This window comes from Carassius auratus, chromosome 37 (assembly GCF_003368295.1).
Source record: "Carassius auratus strain Wakin chromosome 37, ASM336829v1, whole genome shotgun sequence".
Lineage (NCBI taxonomy): Eukaryota > Metazoa > Chordata > Actinopteri > Cypriniformes > Cyprinidae > Carassius > Carassius auratus.
In genome coordinates this window covers 7,018,937-7,036,989 of record NC_039279.1, presented here as the reverse complement: position 1 = coordinate 7,036,989, position 18,053 = coordinate 7,018,937, and the positions used below count along the sequence as shown (strand labels likewise).

Sequence of the window (18,053 nt, the reverse complement as noted above, 5' to 3'; positions counted from 1 at the left end):
TCTAATAGTTTTCTCATGTACTCAGAGCATATCCATTTGAGAGAGCAGTTCACACCCCTTACACGGTCACATCAACCCACCAGTCTAGATATAGAGAGAAAACGCCCATGCAGAAAAGTCAGTACACATGACCTGCTGATGGGCCGCTCGCAGTTACATACTTCCATAAGTCACATAATCAAATCCCACCTAACGATAATTTCCAGGAACGGAGTAGAAGTGAAGATTTTTTTTTTTTTTTTGGTGCATTGTATGATGCATTTGTACTTTTTTTATCGCTGACTTGGATTCTCCGATTCAATATTTGATGTCGAATTGAACTAAGCGATACCTTTTCTTGCAGTGTGATTCATTATGATTATGTCAGTAAAAACAACAACAGTTGTCATATGTAATAGTACCAGAGAAACATCTGTGTATTATATAGTACAGTATGGTTATAAATCATTCCAAGATCTCAATTTAACCGCTCCTTGTCCTCTCTTTCTCTCTCTCTGTGTGTGTTTATGAGTGTATTTATATACGATTTTACCAGATGACTCACTCCTTCCATAGCTGGCTGAACTCCAGAGATTAAAACAAGGAGTTACCCTTCCTGTCTGCCACAAAACAGTGTAGTAACACTCCCTGACCAGAGAGGGAAAGGGCATTGATTTCCTAACAATTAAAAATGACTTTGATGCAATGCACTGGCAAAACAAGACTACTGTTCCTCATTTTAATGTTCTTCAATCAGCTGATGGAAACAGTAGCACAGGATGGACACACCCTATAATGCTCCAAAATCTAATCCATTCAGCATTTTATCCACTTCAGTGTGCTAAATCTGTTTTTAGGAGGAACACCCATGCATGAGACATTATGGAGGGATTAAGGCACACATTTAAAGGGCGCTTAAAGGCATTAAACTACATTGTGTAACTACACATACTTTTTTGTCTTAGCTGGAGGAGCAGGTTTCAGGGTATACAAAGTTCTGACATGCCAGGAGAAGCATAAAAATGCTGTACACGTGATAGTAAACAGAGAATGAAACAGAGGTGAGAATGAGATTCTGTTTCCTAAAATATACATAAAAAAAAAACATTAATCGGAATTATATGTAGCTTGTTCTATAAGGTAAAATAGCAGCTGTAACATATTTGTACATAATTTACATGTTGTCTGTTTTATTACACTATTGTACTGTGTTTTGCCTTGTGAATCGTCATGTTTTAATTATAGCTTTGCAAGTTTCTCAATATAATGTCTGTTCCGGTTGGTAAAACGACCATTTACCATGATAGTTTAATCCATAATGAGTGTTTAGTGACCAAGTGATCCCTCAGGGCTACAATGCTCTTCACACCTACGTCAGAGACAAACCGCCGGACAATGAGCTGTGACATTTTGGGAGCATGACGGGGTTGTTGGCAGGCCTGTGTGCAGACTGGATGTATTGTAAGTTAGATCCTGGCCAGGCTCCATGACTGCTGCCCTCTCCTCCACTGGGCCATGTGGCTCTGAAGGAATGTGATGACTGGGACGGTGAACAGAGCCCTGCATTCATGCTCAGCAGGCAGGAACTCTGGCTCTTCAGCCTGAGCGTGCTGTCAGACATGTGTGGTGGTTTCTGTCTGTCTATGCTTGATATCCATCTCTATCCATCTAATCTCGTCTATCTCTAGCTCCTTTCTCAGTCTGTTGTCAAACTCTCTCAACCTGTTTCTGTTTACATTTTTCTCTGTTGGTGAGTTAAAGATCTGAAAAGTGTATCTGCTTCTGAACTGAAATTGTTCACTTCATTCAGGTGTTCATAAATATATGTTCAGTGAATATATTTTTATCTTGAAATATATGCAATATTAACATATGTAAAGCTACTGTATTTATGTATTTTTAATATGTAAGTTTCATTTTGTTTTATTTCCTTATGATAGTTCATATTTTTGTAACTGTACAACACTTTGGTACGTGGTAAACTCTGTGGTTTGTGAAGTGTTTCACACAAGAGCCACAATAACCATTTAGCATTTCCCTCCATGAAAAAAAAAACGAATATATATATATATATATATATATATATATGTATATATATATATATATATATATATATATATATATATATATATATATATATATATATATATATATGTATATGTATATATATATATATATATATATATATATATATATATGTATATATATATATATTATGTCCCAAGTGGATGCAACAAATATCTCGTTTGTAATGGGTTTTATTGGTTTTGTCTCATCGCACTGGGACACACAGAATCAAAGTATGGAAAGGGGGTGTAACATTCAGCCAATCACAACGCACTGGATAGCTGGCCAATCAGTGTACACTTCGCTTTTCAGAACGTTGTGCTTTGTAAAAAATGTAGAATAATGTTTTTTTTTGGTTGCACTTTATTATACAGTACGTGTACTTAAAGTTTATTTATCTAAGAAAGTTCTAGTAACACAAGGTAACTACATGGGGTAGGGTTAGGTTTAGGGTTAGTACCTAGTTATTACATAGTTATTGTAATTACTATAATAAGTAAATAGTATGTACATGAGGAACAGGACTGTAAAATAATGTTCTACCGTTTTTTTCTTTTTAACCTTAAACCACATAGACTCATTGCATTACACCAAAAACACAAAATAATGTTCTTTTTAGCAACATCATTTGACCCCTTTTAGGCAGTTTTGTAACTTTTGCTGCTCAACTGGTCCAGTTCTTTGATTTTAATGTCATTTAGCAGTTTTCTATTTTTATTTAATTGATTGAGCTTTGTTATTTTTTGAACATGGCAAAATTAAAATACAACGGAAAACTATAATGAATACATGACACAATTAAAATAAACAAATCATTGTGAGATAGTCTTTGTCATTTTTGGAGCTTGACAGATGCAGTCTGTAGTATGTTTGGGGTTGACGAGGATGAGTGCAGTACATGAAGACATAATTATCCCTTTAACTGTGGAAAATTCACTGTAGGCACCAAAAGTGTTTAATAAAACATCTGCAACATCAATATGAAAAAAGGCGATGTGATTTTCATGGCCCACCTCTATATAAATGCACATCTTCTAGCCTATAATATCAACATCAGCAAAGCACAGAAGAAGGATTTGGATTGTGCCAAGAAGCAGTGTTCTCAGTTCAAATATGGTGTATTTTGATCTTCTACTATTGGCCATCCTAACACTGAATGATGGACTAGACAGAGGCCTGTTTTAATCCAGGAACCAAAGTAGGAGCGCTAATGAGCACATTGCTTGCCAGCGATAACCTTTCTGCCGAAAGGATTGAGCTAAAGAGATAACAAATGTACTTTCATCTACATAAACCTTAATTAGGACCATGCACCCTCCTCAAAGTAGGGATAAGCGTTGGCTTCTATTTGCCATTAAAGTGAACACCCATTGGGAATATTTATAAGAGGAGATTCACTGAGGCTTAGAATGTGGCAGTAAAGTATCTGAATAGCACATGATTCAACATTAGACATTCCAAAAGTCACTTAGAATGCTTCTCACATCGCCACGTTTTCCATTTGAGACATTCAGGGATTTCCAAATGCTGATCCTATCTCGACTTAAGCAAACACCCCCAAAATATAAAGCAAATGCACTGACTGTCGTTGTTGACCTCGTACAATTTGATCGACATGCACCGTATGATTCTATTCATGATTGTATTCATGATTTTATTCTAAAACTGATTCCATTTATTCCACAATTTAATAAATATTTCATCCAAAAATAATTTAAGATACGTTTTTTTTTTTTTTTTGTATATCCTAAATATAAAATCAAAATATTATTTGGAAAATATTTACAGTATCACTTTAGTTTAATGATCAATTCTCACTATTTCCTAGTTGCTCAATAGCATGTATATTACTAGCATATTGGCTATTTATTATTACTTATAAAGCACATATTAATGGCTTATTCAGAATGCTTCCCCATATCTAAACTGAACAATTACCTTACCAACCATTAGTACGCAGCAAATAATGAGTTTATCCAGGCAAACTTTGTCCTAAAATTGGACCTTAAAATAAAGTATGACCATATTTACTTGCTTTTATTACCATGTAATGTATAAACCCGAAAATAAACATAAAACTATGGCTGTCAGCATTAAGAAAGCAGAATGAAACAATGATAATGTTACTTTCTTATAGACCCCAACACTCAGTTAGCAACTCTCTCTCTCTAACCACTCTCTCTCTCTCTCTCTCTCTCTCTCTCTCTCTCTCTCTCTCTCTCTCTCTCTCTCTCTCTCTCTCTCACACACACACACACACACACACACATACACTGTTAAACATACTGTTAAAGACAAATTATATTCCAAATGCCTATGTCTCAGTAGGGGGCTGCTATCTGCCAATCAGATTTAATGCCTCGGTTACTCTCCTGTTTGGTGTGACTGATGGCAGCCAATGGCAACAGTCAGGAAACTATGGTTGCCATGTGGTCAATAAGATCCCTAATTCAGAGATGTTATTTGGAAATATTTAACTCAATCTCTTGATCATCAGTAAAGAAACTGCACGACTGATGTCATGCAAGTTTGAATAAATATACAGCTAGAGAGGAAAGGGAGGCCACTAGTTAAACAAAGCAGGATATTCAATCTTCCGTGACTGACACTTGATGGAGTCAGAGAGGAAAGGTAAACACAGACCCTCCCCAAATTATTACAGTCCTGACCATGCCCTTCCTGATGCAATGTTCCTGGATTTCAATGGTGTTTAGATAGTAAATAGCATCTCTTCCTCTATGTAAGTACTTCCAGACTTCATTTGTTATGTGTGTTCTGTGTAAGGGTGCATGGGAGAGGTGAATTATGGCCCAGTAATGAGGAGGAATGTAGATGGAATGTCCATCCTTACCTCATCTCAGATAACCAGCCATCAAAGCCTCTTCAGCATGGAAACCTGAAGCCTGCAGTGCCGTCATTGTAGTGATCAAGCATCAGGTTCTTTCTCTCTCTCAATCCATCTGATCCTCTGGAATACCAGCCAGATGAAAACCATCCCAACCCTCCGAGAGCATTGATTCACAATAAAAGCACAGCAGTTTATCCATTAATATCCGTTTTGCATGTAACAGTTTGTATCTGACACTCCTGTCAATTTAATACAGCTCAAGATACAAGTAAAAAAAAAACAAAAAAAAAAAAACAGTACAAACACTGGGAAGTGGAATGAAAAAAACAAAAAAAAAACAAAAAAAAAAACAAATCACATTCCTTCACATTTTTTTTTTAAGTTGAGCTTATCTTAACTTGAGAGCTATATTTTTAGGGCACTACTGTATGTTATTTGCGAGACACTGCACAAAACATTATTACCATCAAACACGTCCATAGTCACACATAAAAAATAAAATAAAAAAAAATGATGGAAAAGCAGTGCAGAGGACTGCAAAAAAGTGAGACCTGAGGCATTGAAATAAAATAAAAATAAAAAAAATATTAAAAACAAACAGTCACTTGGAAGTCAAAGAGCAGTAGAAAAAAAAAAAAAAACAAGATTATCAATATTTATTTATTGTTTTAAGTTGAACTTATTTTAATGTCAAAGACATCCATCTAGTGAATGTTTACATAAAGAAATAAAAAAAATAATAATAAAAAAAAAAAGATTTCCATTTTGCACAAAACAAGCCCGCAATTCAATCTGTTTAACTCTACAGTTTGAAAACCAATACTCTTTGCAAGACTCCATAGCATTCGTAAAATGGGTTTGTCCTCTCACGCTTTCGTGGCATGTAGTAGTACACAGCAGACCCTCCAGAAACGCAGTACTAGGGTAAATATGGGATACTCTAAAGTTACACTCACGTTCTAGGCTGAAGCCCATGGGCACTGGGGAGGAGTTTGCTCTTATTAAATAGTTTGAAGAGCAACGGACATCAACTGTGGGATTGTTCTTCTTGCCTTTACAGGGTTATATTCAAAATGGGTAGAGGCAATGTCATGTGTTTGTGTGATTGTGTGTGTGTGTGTGCGTGCGTGTGCGTGTGTGTGTGCGTGTGTGTGTGTACGTCAGAATGTGTGTTGAGTGATACAGTTGATCGCTGGCACAACGCCTTTTGAATCTCAGCTTACAATGTTGACACAGAAAACCGACGGTTGTGATATTAGACCACGTGGTGAGAAGCTGTGGTTCAGCAGCAAAATCTCAAACTGCATTATTTCTTAATGTTAATTAAAATATATAAATGTCTCATTGTGAGATATTAAATCCCAATCGGACAAAGTTACTATTGCAAGACATAAAGTTGCAATTAAGAGAAACAAATTCAACAGTTTTTTTTTTTTTTTTTTTTTTTTTTTTTTTTACTATCATTTGAAAACAATTTTTCACATCACAAACACTCGATTCATCAAATGTCCACATTGAAATAATAATAATAATAATAATAATAATAATAATAATAATAATAATAATAATGATAATAGAAGAGGTTATTCTTTCCCTGTTGTAGGCTGTTGGCTGGATTGCCTAACAAGGAATTCATGTAGTGTTATTTTATCAAAGACACAGACATCAGGGAGAAAACCACAGCAGGATAACAGAGAGGGGCTCGGGCTGAGGGGCACAAGTTGAGGAACTCTGATCTGTTGGCAAAGAGAGCAAGGGAACAAAAGTCCAAAACATTGCATTAAAAAGCTGAGGCTGATATTTAAGCAGTTAAGCAACAAATAAAAAAAAAAAGTTTCTTAATAAAAATAAAATAAAATAATAAAAAGAGACAAATTACTGATTAAGAAAACAATTTTTCACTTTATTACTCAATTAATTTTAATTTATGATAACAGTATACTTTACTGTAGGTTTGCACAATGTACAAGCAACTTCCAACAATGTGAGCAAAGTTGCACTTTGGAAAACACATTAGTTAAACACAGATAACTATTTAATGTATATTCATTAACTTATTATGAACTATTTAATTATTAGATATTAGTTCCTAAATTCTAAACCACCCACTTTACCAGTAGTAAAATAATAAATAGTTAAATTAATAATATTAATTTGTCCAAGGAAAATCGATGAATTTATCAATAAATTAATTTAAATTCAATAAAACAAATTATATTATTTATTTATTTTTTTATGTTTTTTTTTTTTTTTTTTTTTTTTTTTTTTTTTTTACATAATCCTACTAAAAATTCACTGTGGTTTTTATTCTTCCCTCCTTCCACAGTAAAACAAACCCACATGTTTCATTCCAGGCCATAAAGAATGACTTCAGCGGCAAAGCGATTTTCCTTTTGCATGAGTCAATACATGTCAACACCCTCTTCAGAACTAAGAGACACAAGCCCAGTGCAGGATAAACACCCGACACCCAGCCTCAGTCCTGAACGCATTTGTGCACATCTTGCCTGATCTTTAGCAAGACACACGGATGATTATACTGTGGTAAACTGCTCAGTGTGCTCTCTTCCTGTTGAATGAATTATTGATAAGGCAGCGGTAACCCATCCTCATGGAGGGGGAGTGAAGGTATTGAGAGCCATGCAATAATTAGAAGGTGTCCTCTCACCTAACTCACTGATTCATAGCTCAGATTGCATCCATTCAGGAAGATAAACATGTGTACAAATAATGGTAGCCATGACAGTGTGGGTTTTTTTTTTTTGCAAAACAATGGAATTTGATGGTTGCCAACACTTAACATTAATATTCTAGTGATCCGACTATTAAAGTTGTGATGAAACAAAAGTAGCTACAGATCTTTTTGGATTCAGATTTCAACTTTTTACTTTAAACTGTCACTTTTGGTCAAAATAATAGTTTTTGTGATTTTGGATGGATTACTGTGATGTTTTTATCAGCAGTTTGGATTCTTATTCTGACGGCACCCATTCAGGATCCATTGGTGAGTGAGTAATATACATGCTTAACATTTAAAAACAATTATTTTCCTGTTGGGATGTGTATTTAACATTATTTATTGAAAATAATTGTATTTATTGTTTAGAATATAATGATAGTTTCATTTTATTTCTTTTTTTTAAGTAATTATTTTAAATATAATGTTTGTATATAATGTTAATGATGATGTCCTTATTAAAAAAGTTAACTGACAAAACATTTTTAATGTTTATATATGCCGTACTGAGTTTCTCGAGGGTGTGCTTTATACTGAGAAATTCCTACTTCAGTCCAGCTGCACGCTGTAGTTGAAATACCACTAATGCTATAACTATTTTCTATCCTCTAGACAGGATAAAACATTAGTCTATACATTACAATTGTCAGCAGAGGTTGTTCTCCCTTTGCACTCAACATTTACATTCACACTTCCAGGTGTGTTTCCTGTCCAGATGTGCCACACCCCTGCTGCAAGAACTTGAGCCCATTTCATGTATGAAATATTAAATGTGTCGTGTTTCCTACACAAATAAAATACTATTTTCTCTGCACATAAACAGTATCCAGGTGTCATTGTGCCAAGCTTGTTTTGTTTGATGGTCATTTGAGACATGAATAAAAGCAGCACTGAAAGTCTTTCATGTGTCATCACTTCTGAAACATTAGACCAGATACACAGGGATTCTCTCAGACACCAGCCCTGAATGCAGAGTTAAGAATGATTGTTCTTATATGCACTATTATTTACTGTTCCAAATGAAAAACACAGTTTATAAATGAATATAAATCTTACAGATAAATAATAAAAAAAAAAAAATCATTTATTTTTGTACTTTCAGTAGCATGCTTGGCACAAAATGGCATTAAAGTATTCCAAATGATCCTGTCCGTCAAAGGGTTAGAATAATTGTCCCAGTTCATCAAGGCTGATCACTTTGACCCTGCTGAACTGCTAGCTCATGTATTCTCAATGGTTTAGAGACTTGTACATTAACTCATCAGGGGGTCCAAGTGCCCAGAAAAGCATGAAGAGAGAACATTTTGTGTTCCAGAGATACACTGTACATAAAAAGATAATTGAACCCTGGTTTTATATATATGTATATACTCATCAATTTACATAAATGCATTATATATGTACATGGTGTGTGTGCTTTATTGGTATATGTTTATGCTTATTGTGTTTGGTTGCCATGGGTTACCTGCCTCTAAAGCAGCAGTAGTGTTGGATAACTGTGCTTTCTACTGAGCTCTTAGGGAAGTGATTCGCGGAATGATCACTGCTGAAGGGCTTGTCTATCAATAATGCACAGCAGTACCGTTTGAGATCCCTCGCGCACACGCAAAGGTCTCCACTGTTCTGCACACAGGTGCGCGCATACACCTGTCAGCGGTGCACAGTGACAGACGAGATTCAGACACAAGGTGAGTTTACTGCTCTTTATTGCATAAAGATTTTTATAGATTATCTTGCTCGATTTATTTAGTCAGTTTGAGTGTTTGTTTTTTTTTTTAACCAATTTGGTGCATTTTGGACAAGATAAAACATTGCAATGCAAATAGTATTATGTTCAGATATTTAATTTGTGCTTTAACATCCTCATGTTATTCAAAACGACTTGCAATTAGGCAAGTTTTTCATACTGTCTGTATTAGTACTTACGTAAATAAAAGCTAAATTAGTAGAACATTTCAAACGAGTGAGCTTTAAATATGTTCTTCTTCTTTAAGAGGTCAGTAACATTGTGTTAAAAGTTCTCCAATGCCTTATAAGTAACAAGCTATAATAACTTTCATTCATAACATTAACAGATAGCTATATAAGATTAACAGATTGCAGATTCAAATATTTCAGTTCAATTACTTTATTATCTATACTTATATTTATACTGATATCTATATTTTCATTTATTGTGTGTATTGAGTATTGTGACGGGCAATTTTTTACTTCAGTTTTAAATTATATATACATGTGCTGGACATATAATTAGAATATCATCAAAACTTGTATTTATTTCACTAATTCCATTCAAAAAAGTGAATCTTGTATATTATATTCATTCATTGCACACGGATTGATTTATGTCAAGTGTTTATTTATTTTATCCCAAATTCAGTATCAGAAAAATAGAATATTACTTAAGACCAATACAAAGAAATGATTTTTAGAAATGTTGGCCAAATGAAAAGTATAAGCATGTACAGCACTCAATACTTCGTTGGGGCTCCCTTTGCCTGAATTGCTGCAGCAATGCAGCGTGGCATGCAGTCTGTGGCACTGCTCAGGTGTTATGAGAGCCCAGGTTGCTCTGATATTGGTCTTCAGCTCTTCTGCATTGTTGTGTCTGGCATATCACATCTTCTTCTTCACAATACCCCATAGATTTTCTATGGGGTTAAGGTCAGGCAAGTTTGTTGGCCAATTAAGAACAGGGATACTATGGTCTATAAACCAGTTACTGGTAGATTTGGCACTGTGTGCAGGTGCTAAGTCCTGTTGGAAAATGAAATCTCCATCTCCATAAAGTTGGTCAGCAGCAGGAAGCATGAAGTGCCCTAAAACTGTCTGTTGTTCAAGAGTGGCTTGACACAAGGAATGCGACAGCTGAAACCCATGTCTTGCATATGAGGTTCTTGAAGCACTGACTCCAGCTGCAGTCCACTCTTTGTGAATCTCCCCCACATTTTAATGAGTTTTGTTTCACAATCCTCTCTAGGGTAAGGTTATACCTATTGCTTGTACACCTTTTTTCTACCACATCTTTTCCTTCTCTTTGCCTATCTATTAATGTGCTATGACACAGAGCTCTGTGAACAGCCAACTGTCAAGTCAGCAGTCTTCCTAATGATTGTGTAGCCTACAGAACTAGACTGAGAGACCATTGAAAGGCCTTTGCAGCTGCTTTGAGTTAATTAGCTGATTAGAGTGTGGCACCAGGTGTCTTATTGAACCTTTTCACAATATTCTAATTTTCTGATATTGAATTTGGGATTTTCCTTTGTGGTCAGTTATAATCATCAAAATTAAAAGAAATAAACATTTGAAATATATCAGTCTGTGAGTAATGAATGAATTGAATATACAAGTTTCACTTTTTGAATGGAATTAGTGAAATAAATCAACTTTTTGGTGATATTCTAATTATATGACCAGCACCTTTATATACAACACATATAACACACAGGTCGCCGTGATTTTTCCAAGTAAGACATGTTCCTGGATCAATGTCTTCTGATGATCTTAGATCAACATTACTGTACAAAAATACAGACTTAACCCAATCCCTACCCCTAAACCTAACCCTACCCATATTTTATTATAATATCAGTGGGAAATTATAACTGATTAACAAGGGGTGTAGAAGCACCTAATCCTGATTCTTTGCCTAAAACTGACATTTCCTGAAAAATTATATCTTAATTCTGATTGGTTGATTGTAATGTTGTTCCAGAATCAACAAGGATGTTGATCCAGGAACATGTTGTACTTGGTGAAATCACGCTTACCATAACACACACATGCATCCCAGGCATGTAGTTATTAATAACCACAAGAGACTGTACACATTCAAAACACCAAAACACACCCTGTTGTATTTTCCAAGAAAAAGGTGGCTCATTAATTGACACATGGAGCTAACTGGATCCACCCAGATGGCCACTTACACTCGGCCCAAAACCAGCCACTTCCTGCCCGCCATATCCACCACGGCATTCAGTTATCGGAGCCACCAACCAGCCTTGACCCTCAACCAGAATTCAAACATGCCCTGGAGGACTAATTCGTACTTTAGAAGTGGCAGCGCTATCCCGACTGTATCAGCCCTTCAAAGAGAAAACTTGGACTTAGTCCGGGCCAAGACCATGTTCTACCCCTCTAACAGAACAGCTCTCAGTACACGCTACATGCCTGAGGACTGGTACAAGTCCAACCAGAGTAACTACAGGGAGTCCGAATCCTCCCGGAACAGTGCCGAAAGGCTTCGGAGGGACACGATCCGAATGATCCAGGATAAGGACCAGATGACCCGTAGAACTCAGGACACCACCAGCAAGAACATCGGAGAAAGACTAAACGACATCAGCTTCTGGAGATCAGAGCTCAATCATGAGATAGACAACATGGTGACAGAGATATCAGTACTGATGGATGTGAAAAGAAGGCTGGAAAGAGCACTCGCTGAGACTGAAGGGCCACTGCAGGTAATATAATTCATAAATCATTTAAAAAAGTAAAAATTGTATGTAAATCATTATATAAAAAATACATATATTATAAATAAAACAATAAATTTAATTTGCATTTTTCCATCCAGCATCACATCGTTTAATTAGCAAATGCATTTGCGTTCATTTGTGCGCCCATGGCCGTGCTGGTCTAAAAAATAGGTGTGTTCTGGTGCAATGCTATTTTAAGGAGCTGAAAATAGATTGCGGCATAGACCAACTCAAACCTGGTCTAAAGTCTGGCAATGTTTTTTCTTTGTTATTTAAAGACCGTACAATCTGCTCAATAAACACAGGGACGCACAGCAGCACACAAACATAAATATTACAAATTAAAGGATTGCAATGCATAAGAATTTTTCTGTAGGCTAATTAAATATATGTATATTTCTGTCTGTTCTGTTCTGTCTTTATTCCACTGGATAAATAGCAAATCCGTCATGGCACGAGCGCAACTGGTTCTTAAAGGGAATTGAAGATGATACTCTGGATGGTTTATTGCACATTACGCCCAAGAAACACCCATTACTCATTAAGAGAATGCGGACACCCCGTTTAGACCATGTGCCCCCGATTAAATTAGCAAAAGTGGATTTGGACACACCATGAGTGCACCTGCGCCGTGCGCTTTACACTAAGATCTTTAAAATAGAGCCCAAAGACTTAGTTCACCCAAAAAAATTAAAATTATGTCCTTAATTACTAACCCTCATCTTCGCTCATCTTTGGAACACAAATTAAAATATTTGTATTGAAATCCAAGATTTCTGACCCTCCATAGACATCAAGGGAACTACCACGTTCAAGACCCAGAAATGTAGTATGGACATAGTTGAAATAGTCCATGTGACATCATTGGTTCAACTTTATTTTATGAACCAACAAGAATACTTTCTGTGAGCAATGAAAACAAAAATAACAACTTTATTCAACAATTTTCTTACGGTCAGAGTCCACCACAATTTATAGAGTACCACGATGCATGCTTCATAGCTTCATACAATTAAAGTTGAACCGATTATGTCCTTACTATGTTTCTGGGTCTTGAACATGGTAGTTCTGTTGCTGTCTATATACAGGGTCAGAAAGTGCTTGGTTTCATCAAAAAAATATCTTTACTTATTTTCCCAAATATAAACGCAGGTCTTATAGGTTAATAATTAATGATAGAATATTCATGTTAAGGTGAACTATTCCTTTAACCAAGTTAACATAAATTAAAAACCATCATTTTTAATGCAACATCATAACTGTACATTTTACATCTCTAAACACATTTAAAGGTCATTTCTTGTTTTTACTATTGTAACAAATATTTCATTCATGCTTGGAATGCTATCATGGTACAGCTCTAGTGGTCTTTTATCAGCTCCACACCTAATTAGGGTCACGATGATCTAGCTAAAGACCCAGTAACCAGAAAAGCCCACAGTAGAGTGTCAGGTGACCCACTGTTAGAAACCACTTGGTAACAGAACCTAGAGGGGTGTAAGATATACACACTCTATCAGACTGAGCACAAAGCACACTAGATCTCCAGTGACCTCAATGTGTTCCACCGCTGTCTTTACAGAGTTACCCGTCTGAGTCACAGTAAAGACTGTTTCCCTAGAAACCACACCAAAACATGCTGACTACAAGTGTGCTGAATGAGTTCCAAAATAGTGCTGACACCTCACAGGAACGACCACGAGAATGATCACAAGACGAAGACGTTTCCATAGTGATGGAATTGCTTACTAGAGCTTCCATTGTCACATTTTGAGTGAGGACGTGTTATCCTGTGTGTTGCGCTGTCATCAGTTATTGTTACTCTGCAGCAATAGTTATATCCATTCTGAAAACTCTAAAATAAAATAAAATTAAATAATGAAATTAAATAAAATACATTTAAAAATATATACTATTACATAATCATATATATATATATATATATATATATATATATATATATATATATATATATATATATATATATATATATATATATATATATATATATATATATACATATATAAACAATGTAAAAAATATATATTCTCACTCTTTTCTATTTCTAGGTTTCTCAGGAATGCTTGTTCCACAGGGAGAAACGGATGTCCATTGATCTGGTTCATGATGACGTAGAGAAAGATTTGATTAAGGTGAGGTGACATCAGCCTTCATGTTAGTAATATGAGTAAATCAATCATTTTGCGAAGGGGCTTTCTTAAGCTTATGCTTTCTTTTTGATTACATTAAATTTAATACATGGCTCTCTGGAATACTTGATGCTGATTGGTCAATTGTGGCATTCTGAGGTCAAAAATGTCATATAATTGTATAAAGTAGCCTTCCCTAGGTAACTGATTCAGTAAGATTTGATAGTTTCATGTCTCACTCTTTAATGAATCCTTGAACTTCTATACAATTCTTCTCACATTAAAATAAATTAAAAAAATGCTAAGAAGTTATAATTTCTATATTTGCAAAAGTTAATTTTGCCTTTTTTGCAGGAAGTGGAAGTGATTAAGTCATGTCAGGAGAGAATGAGGCGGCATTTAGACCGAGCTATTGCTCAACTAGCGTGAGTCTTGCAGAAAGCATTATAAAAATAGTTAGAAAATTATACTACTAATAATAAAATAACCCCAAAATACAACTTTGCATTCATATGGTCCATTTAAAAAAAAAAAACATATTTGAAGTTTTACAACTGAGAAAGGCGTATTTGCATGTGGTTATGTTTGTTAATATCCTCAGGTCGAATCGTGCAGCACAGCACGAGCTGGAGAGAGATTTGAGTGACAAGGTCACAGCACAGAGAATTGATGATAGGTGTCACCATCTCAGGAACACCTCTGATGGAATCAGCTACTATAGAGGGATCGATCGCATGGACCCATCGTGAGTTTTACGCTCTGTTTTCAGGATATGTTAAGGTCGTCCTAATAATGTTATAATATACTCTCTTTATGGTCTCACCAGTATCAGTCTTCCAGACTCCTGGTCGAAGTTCACTGACGACAACATCCTACATTCTCAGAGCGAACGCGCCGCCTCTCACAAACTGCGTGATGAGATTGAGATTCTGCTCAACGCCACTTCAAATGAGATGTGGAACCAGTTTAACTCTGTAAATGTGTCCTTTACCAACCGCATCTCTGAGATGGCAGATGCCAAGAACAATCTGCAGGCCCACCTAGCAAAGGTAATCACAGGAAGCTGAACATCACGTCATGACTATTAACCACTCTTTCTTCACCCGATGTTTAGTAATAATAGGATCTATCCTACTTCCTCCTTGCTGCTTCACTTTGACTGGACAGGACCCAAAATAAATTGGCTGCTTGTTTATGCCATTATGCCAAAGATGTAGATGAGATCCTCTAAACACTGGAGTCTGTTATTGAGGAGGTTAATGGAGAGCATGAAGAAGCTCTGTCAGCTGTCTATAATGTTTAAAGCCCTTGACGGCTGTTATCAGAGGCATGAGGTAAAAAATAAAGAACCATCATTCATGATGCTGATTGGTCAAAATGAGATTACATCACATCGTCTTCATGAGGGAGTGCATGTATCTGTAAGAGATGTCTCTGTAACTAAACCTTATCCTGAATATTTTTTATTACCATTATGAATTTAGATGGATGAGATGGGCTGTAATGAGAACTATAAAGCCCTTTCAGATCCCTGACACATCAATCAGTCTAATGAAATTTTAAGAAACTGTGAAAGTATCAAATAATCCAAAATTATTAAATGCAAAAATATTATTATTATTTTATATATATATATATATATATATATATATATATATATATATATAGTTACCGATGGGGTTGATTTTTCTATCCTCACTCTGTCCTGGCATGGCTGTGTGGATGGGTAGGAATTTTGCCCAGAATAAAACCATACCAGCCTAATTTCAGATATAAGTGCTTTAGACTGTTAATTATGATATATACAGAAGAAATAAACATAACTGGCTGGATCTTTTTAACTTTGTGAAGGGTTGAGAAGTCAGACACAGAGAATAAGTGACTTTGTCACTTAATCAACTCTCTTTCTTGCTTTCTTGCTTCCACTACCAGACCCTTCAGGAAATCTTCCAGACCGAGACGCTGATTGAAGCTTTAAAAAAGGCTATCCGAGACAAAGAGAACCCACTTAAAGTGGCCCAGACACGTCTGGAAGAGAGGTCTCGCAGACCCAACGTCGAACTCTGCAGAGACAATCCTCATCACAGGTGATTGCCCTATAAATATCAATGAATGCAAATATTTGCCAAGAAACAGTTTGGATGTTTTGCTTTTCTATATATATATAAGATAATGATGCAAAAATTAGATGCCAAACCTCCTTTTCTTTCTCTCTCTTTTCCTCAGGTTGGTTACAGAGGTGAGGGAGATTGAAGACACCATTCATAAACTGAGAGAGAGATTGAGGGAGGCTGAAAACACTCTCCAGACCCTGGTGAAGACCAAAGTTACTCTGGAGCATGACCTGTCAGTCAAAGCCAACTCTCTGTTCCTGGATCAGGAGAAATGCATGGGCATGAGGAAGAGCTTTCCCAGCACTCCTCGTCTAGTCGGATACACATAAATCTTCCAGACCCTCCAGAAGCTGCTTAACCATTCATCTAAATTCAAATGTTCTTTTTAAGAAGATAAACTACAAGATTAGCATCAGAACAGCTTGACAGTTTCTTTCTTAGTCCTCTTGATTAAGTGGACTGACATTTTACACCTTTCTCACCTCTGTCTGTTAGTTAAGCACACTGTAATGATTAGAATTGATTGTCTCTTCACCTTTGACTGTTCAGATTAAAAAATCAATAATCTCTGAACTGCTAGAAAATAGAAGAACTGCCCTTTTTAGTCTAAAGAAAAATGCCTTTTAACCTTGTTAAGAAAACATGGAAGAGTTGGACGAGTTTAAATTCAAAGTTCTGTTTATCAGCGATCTTAAGATCTGAGATTGTAAACAGGTTTGTTTTCTGCTCAGGTGTGACATGATTCTGACAGTTTGCAGACATCGGACAGAATCCATTGCTTTTGTTTAGTTCAGAGGTCCACTTAAGGGCTGTCACTGATAAAGTGACCTTCACTCTACACTTCCCTGAGTACACCAAAGTACAGTGGAGTTGTAGTTCTCATGTTCCTCTGAAGTAAAAACACACACTTCAGAAACAGAAGCCACAGGCAAGCAGACTCACGGTGAAGTACACATATAGCATTTGGGTTTATTGATTCAGAGGGGGAACATGTTTGCTCCTGTAAACAATGCACCGGTGTTCTGCTCAAACACATTTCAAACTCTTTACATAAATCAAAATCTGCTTATGAATGCATAACAATACAAGATGCACTTGAGACTATGTTGGTGCATGCGTAAGAACAACGAGTTGTGTGCTTTTGAAAACATGCTTATGTAAATATTTTTGCTCTTTCATATCTCAGAAGACATAAGGTTTATTTGATTTCAGATTATTTTGCATAAAATTCCTTAGGAAATATACTGCAAAAATAAGCACAAATGAGACAATTGCTGTAATACAGATACATGGATAGCATGGCTCAGATTATTTGTACACTGAATTAGAATTTTGTTTAAATATTGAGATCTCAGAATTTTAACTGCGATCTGGTAAAACTGAGAAGCAGTGTAGGATGCACTTAAGTCGTTCCAAAGTAACTGACAGAGCGCAACAGCTTCTCTTGAGTAAGCCTGTGCAGATTCCTTGCTCAGAAACACTGTTTTATCTTATTGTCGACTGAATTTTCAAGCTTCTGGTTTTCAAATAACTGCTAACAGAACACCACATCAGTTCTCCTTTTCAGTGACTATTTCAGTGATATTGCAGTCCCCGATTTCTTTTCAGGTTTCTTATCATGGCTTCCTGCCTATCTGGAGTACACAGTGGTCCTCAGAATCGCAGATGTTTGCTAGT

At 35.9% G+C, this 18,053-nt stretch overlaps 1 protein-coding gene across 1 annotated transcript; it reads left to right on the top strand.

Moving 5' to 3' along the window:
• Positions 1–11,418: 11,418 nt before the first annotated feature.
• LOC113056534 (tektin-3-like) lies at positions 11,419–16,991 on the top strand. The gene is made up of 7 exons (XM_026223308.1): positions 11,419–12,097; positions 14,182–14,265; positions 14,617–14,687; positions 14,864–15,007; positions 15,089–15,311; positions 16,195–16,349; positions 16,489–16,991. Exons 1-7 carry the CDS (start codon positions 11,525–11,527, stop codon positions 16,703–16,705), a joined length of 1,467 nt encoding a protein of 488 aa, XP_026079093.1. The 5' UTR covers positions 11,419–11,524; the 3' UTR covers positions 16,706–16,991.
• Positions 16,992–18,053: the final 1,062 nt, after the last annotated feature.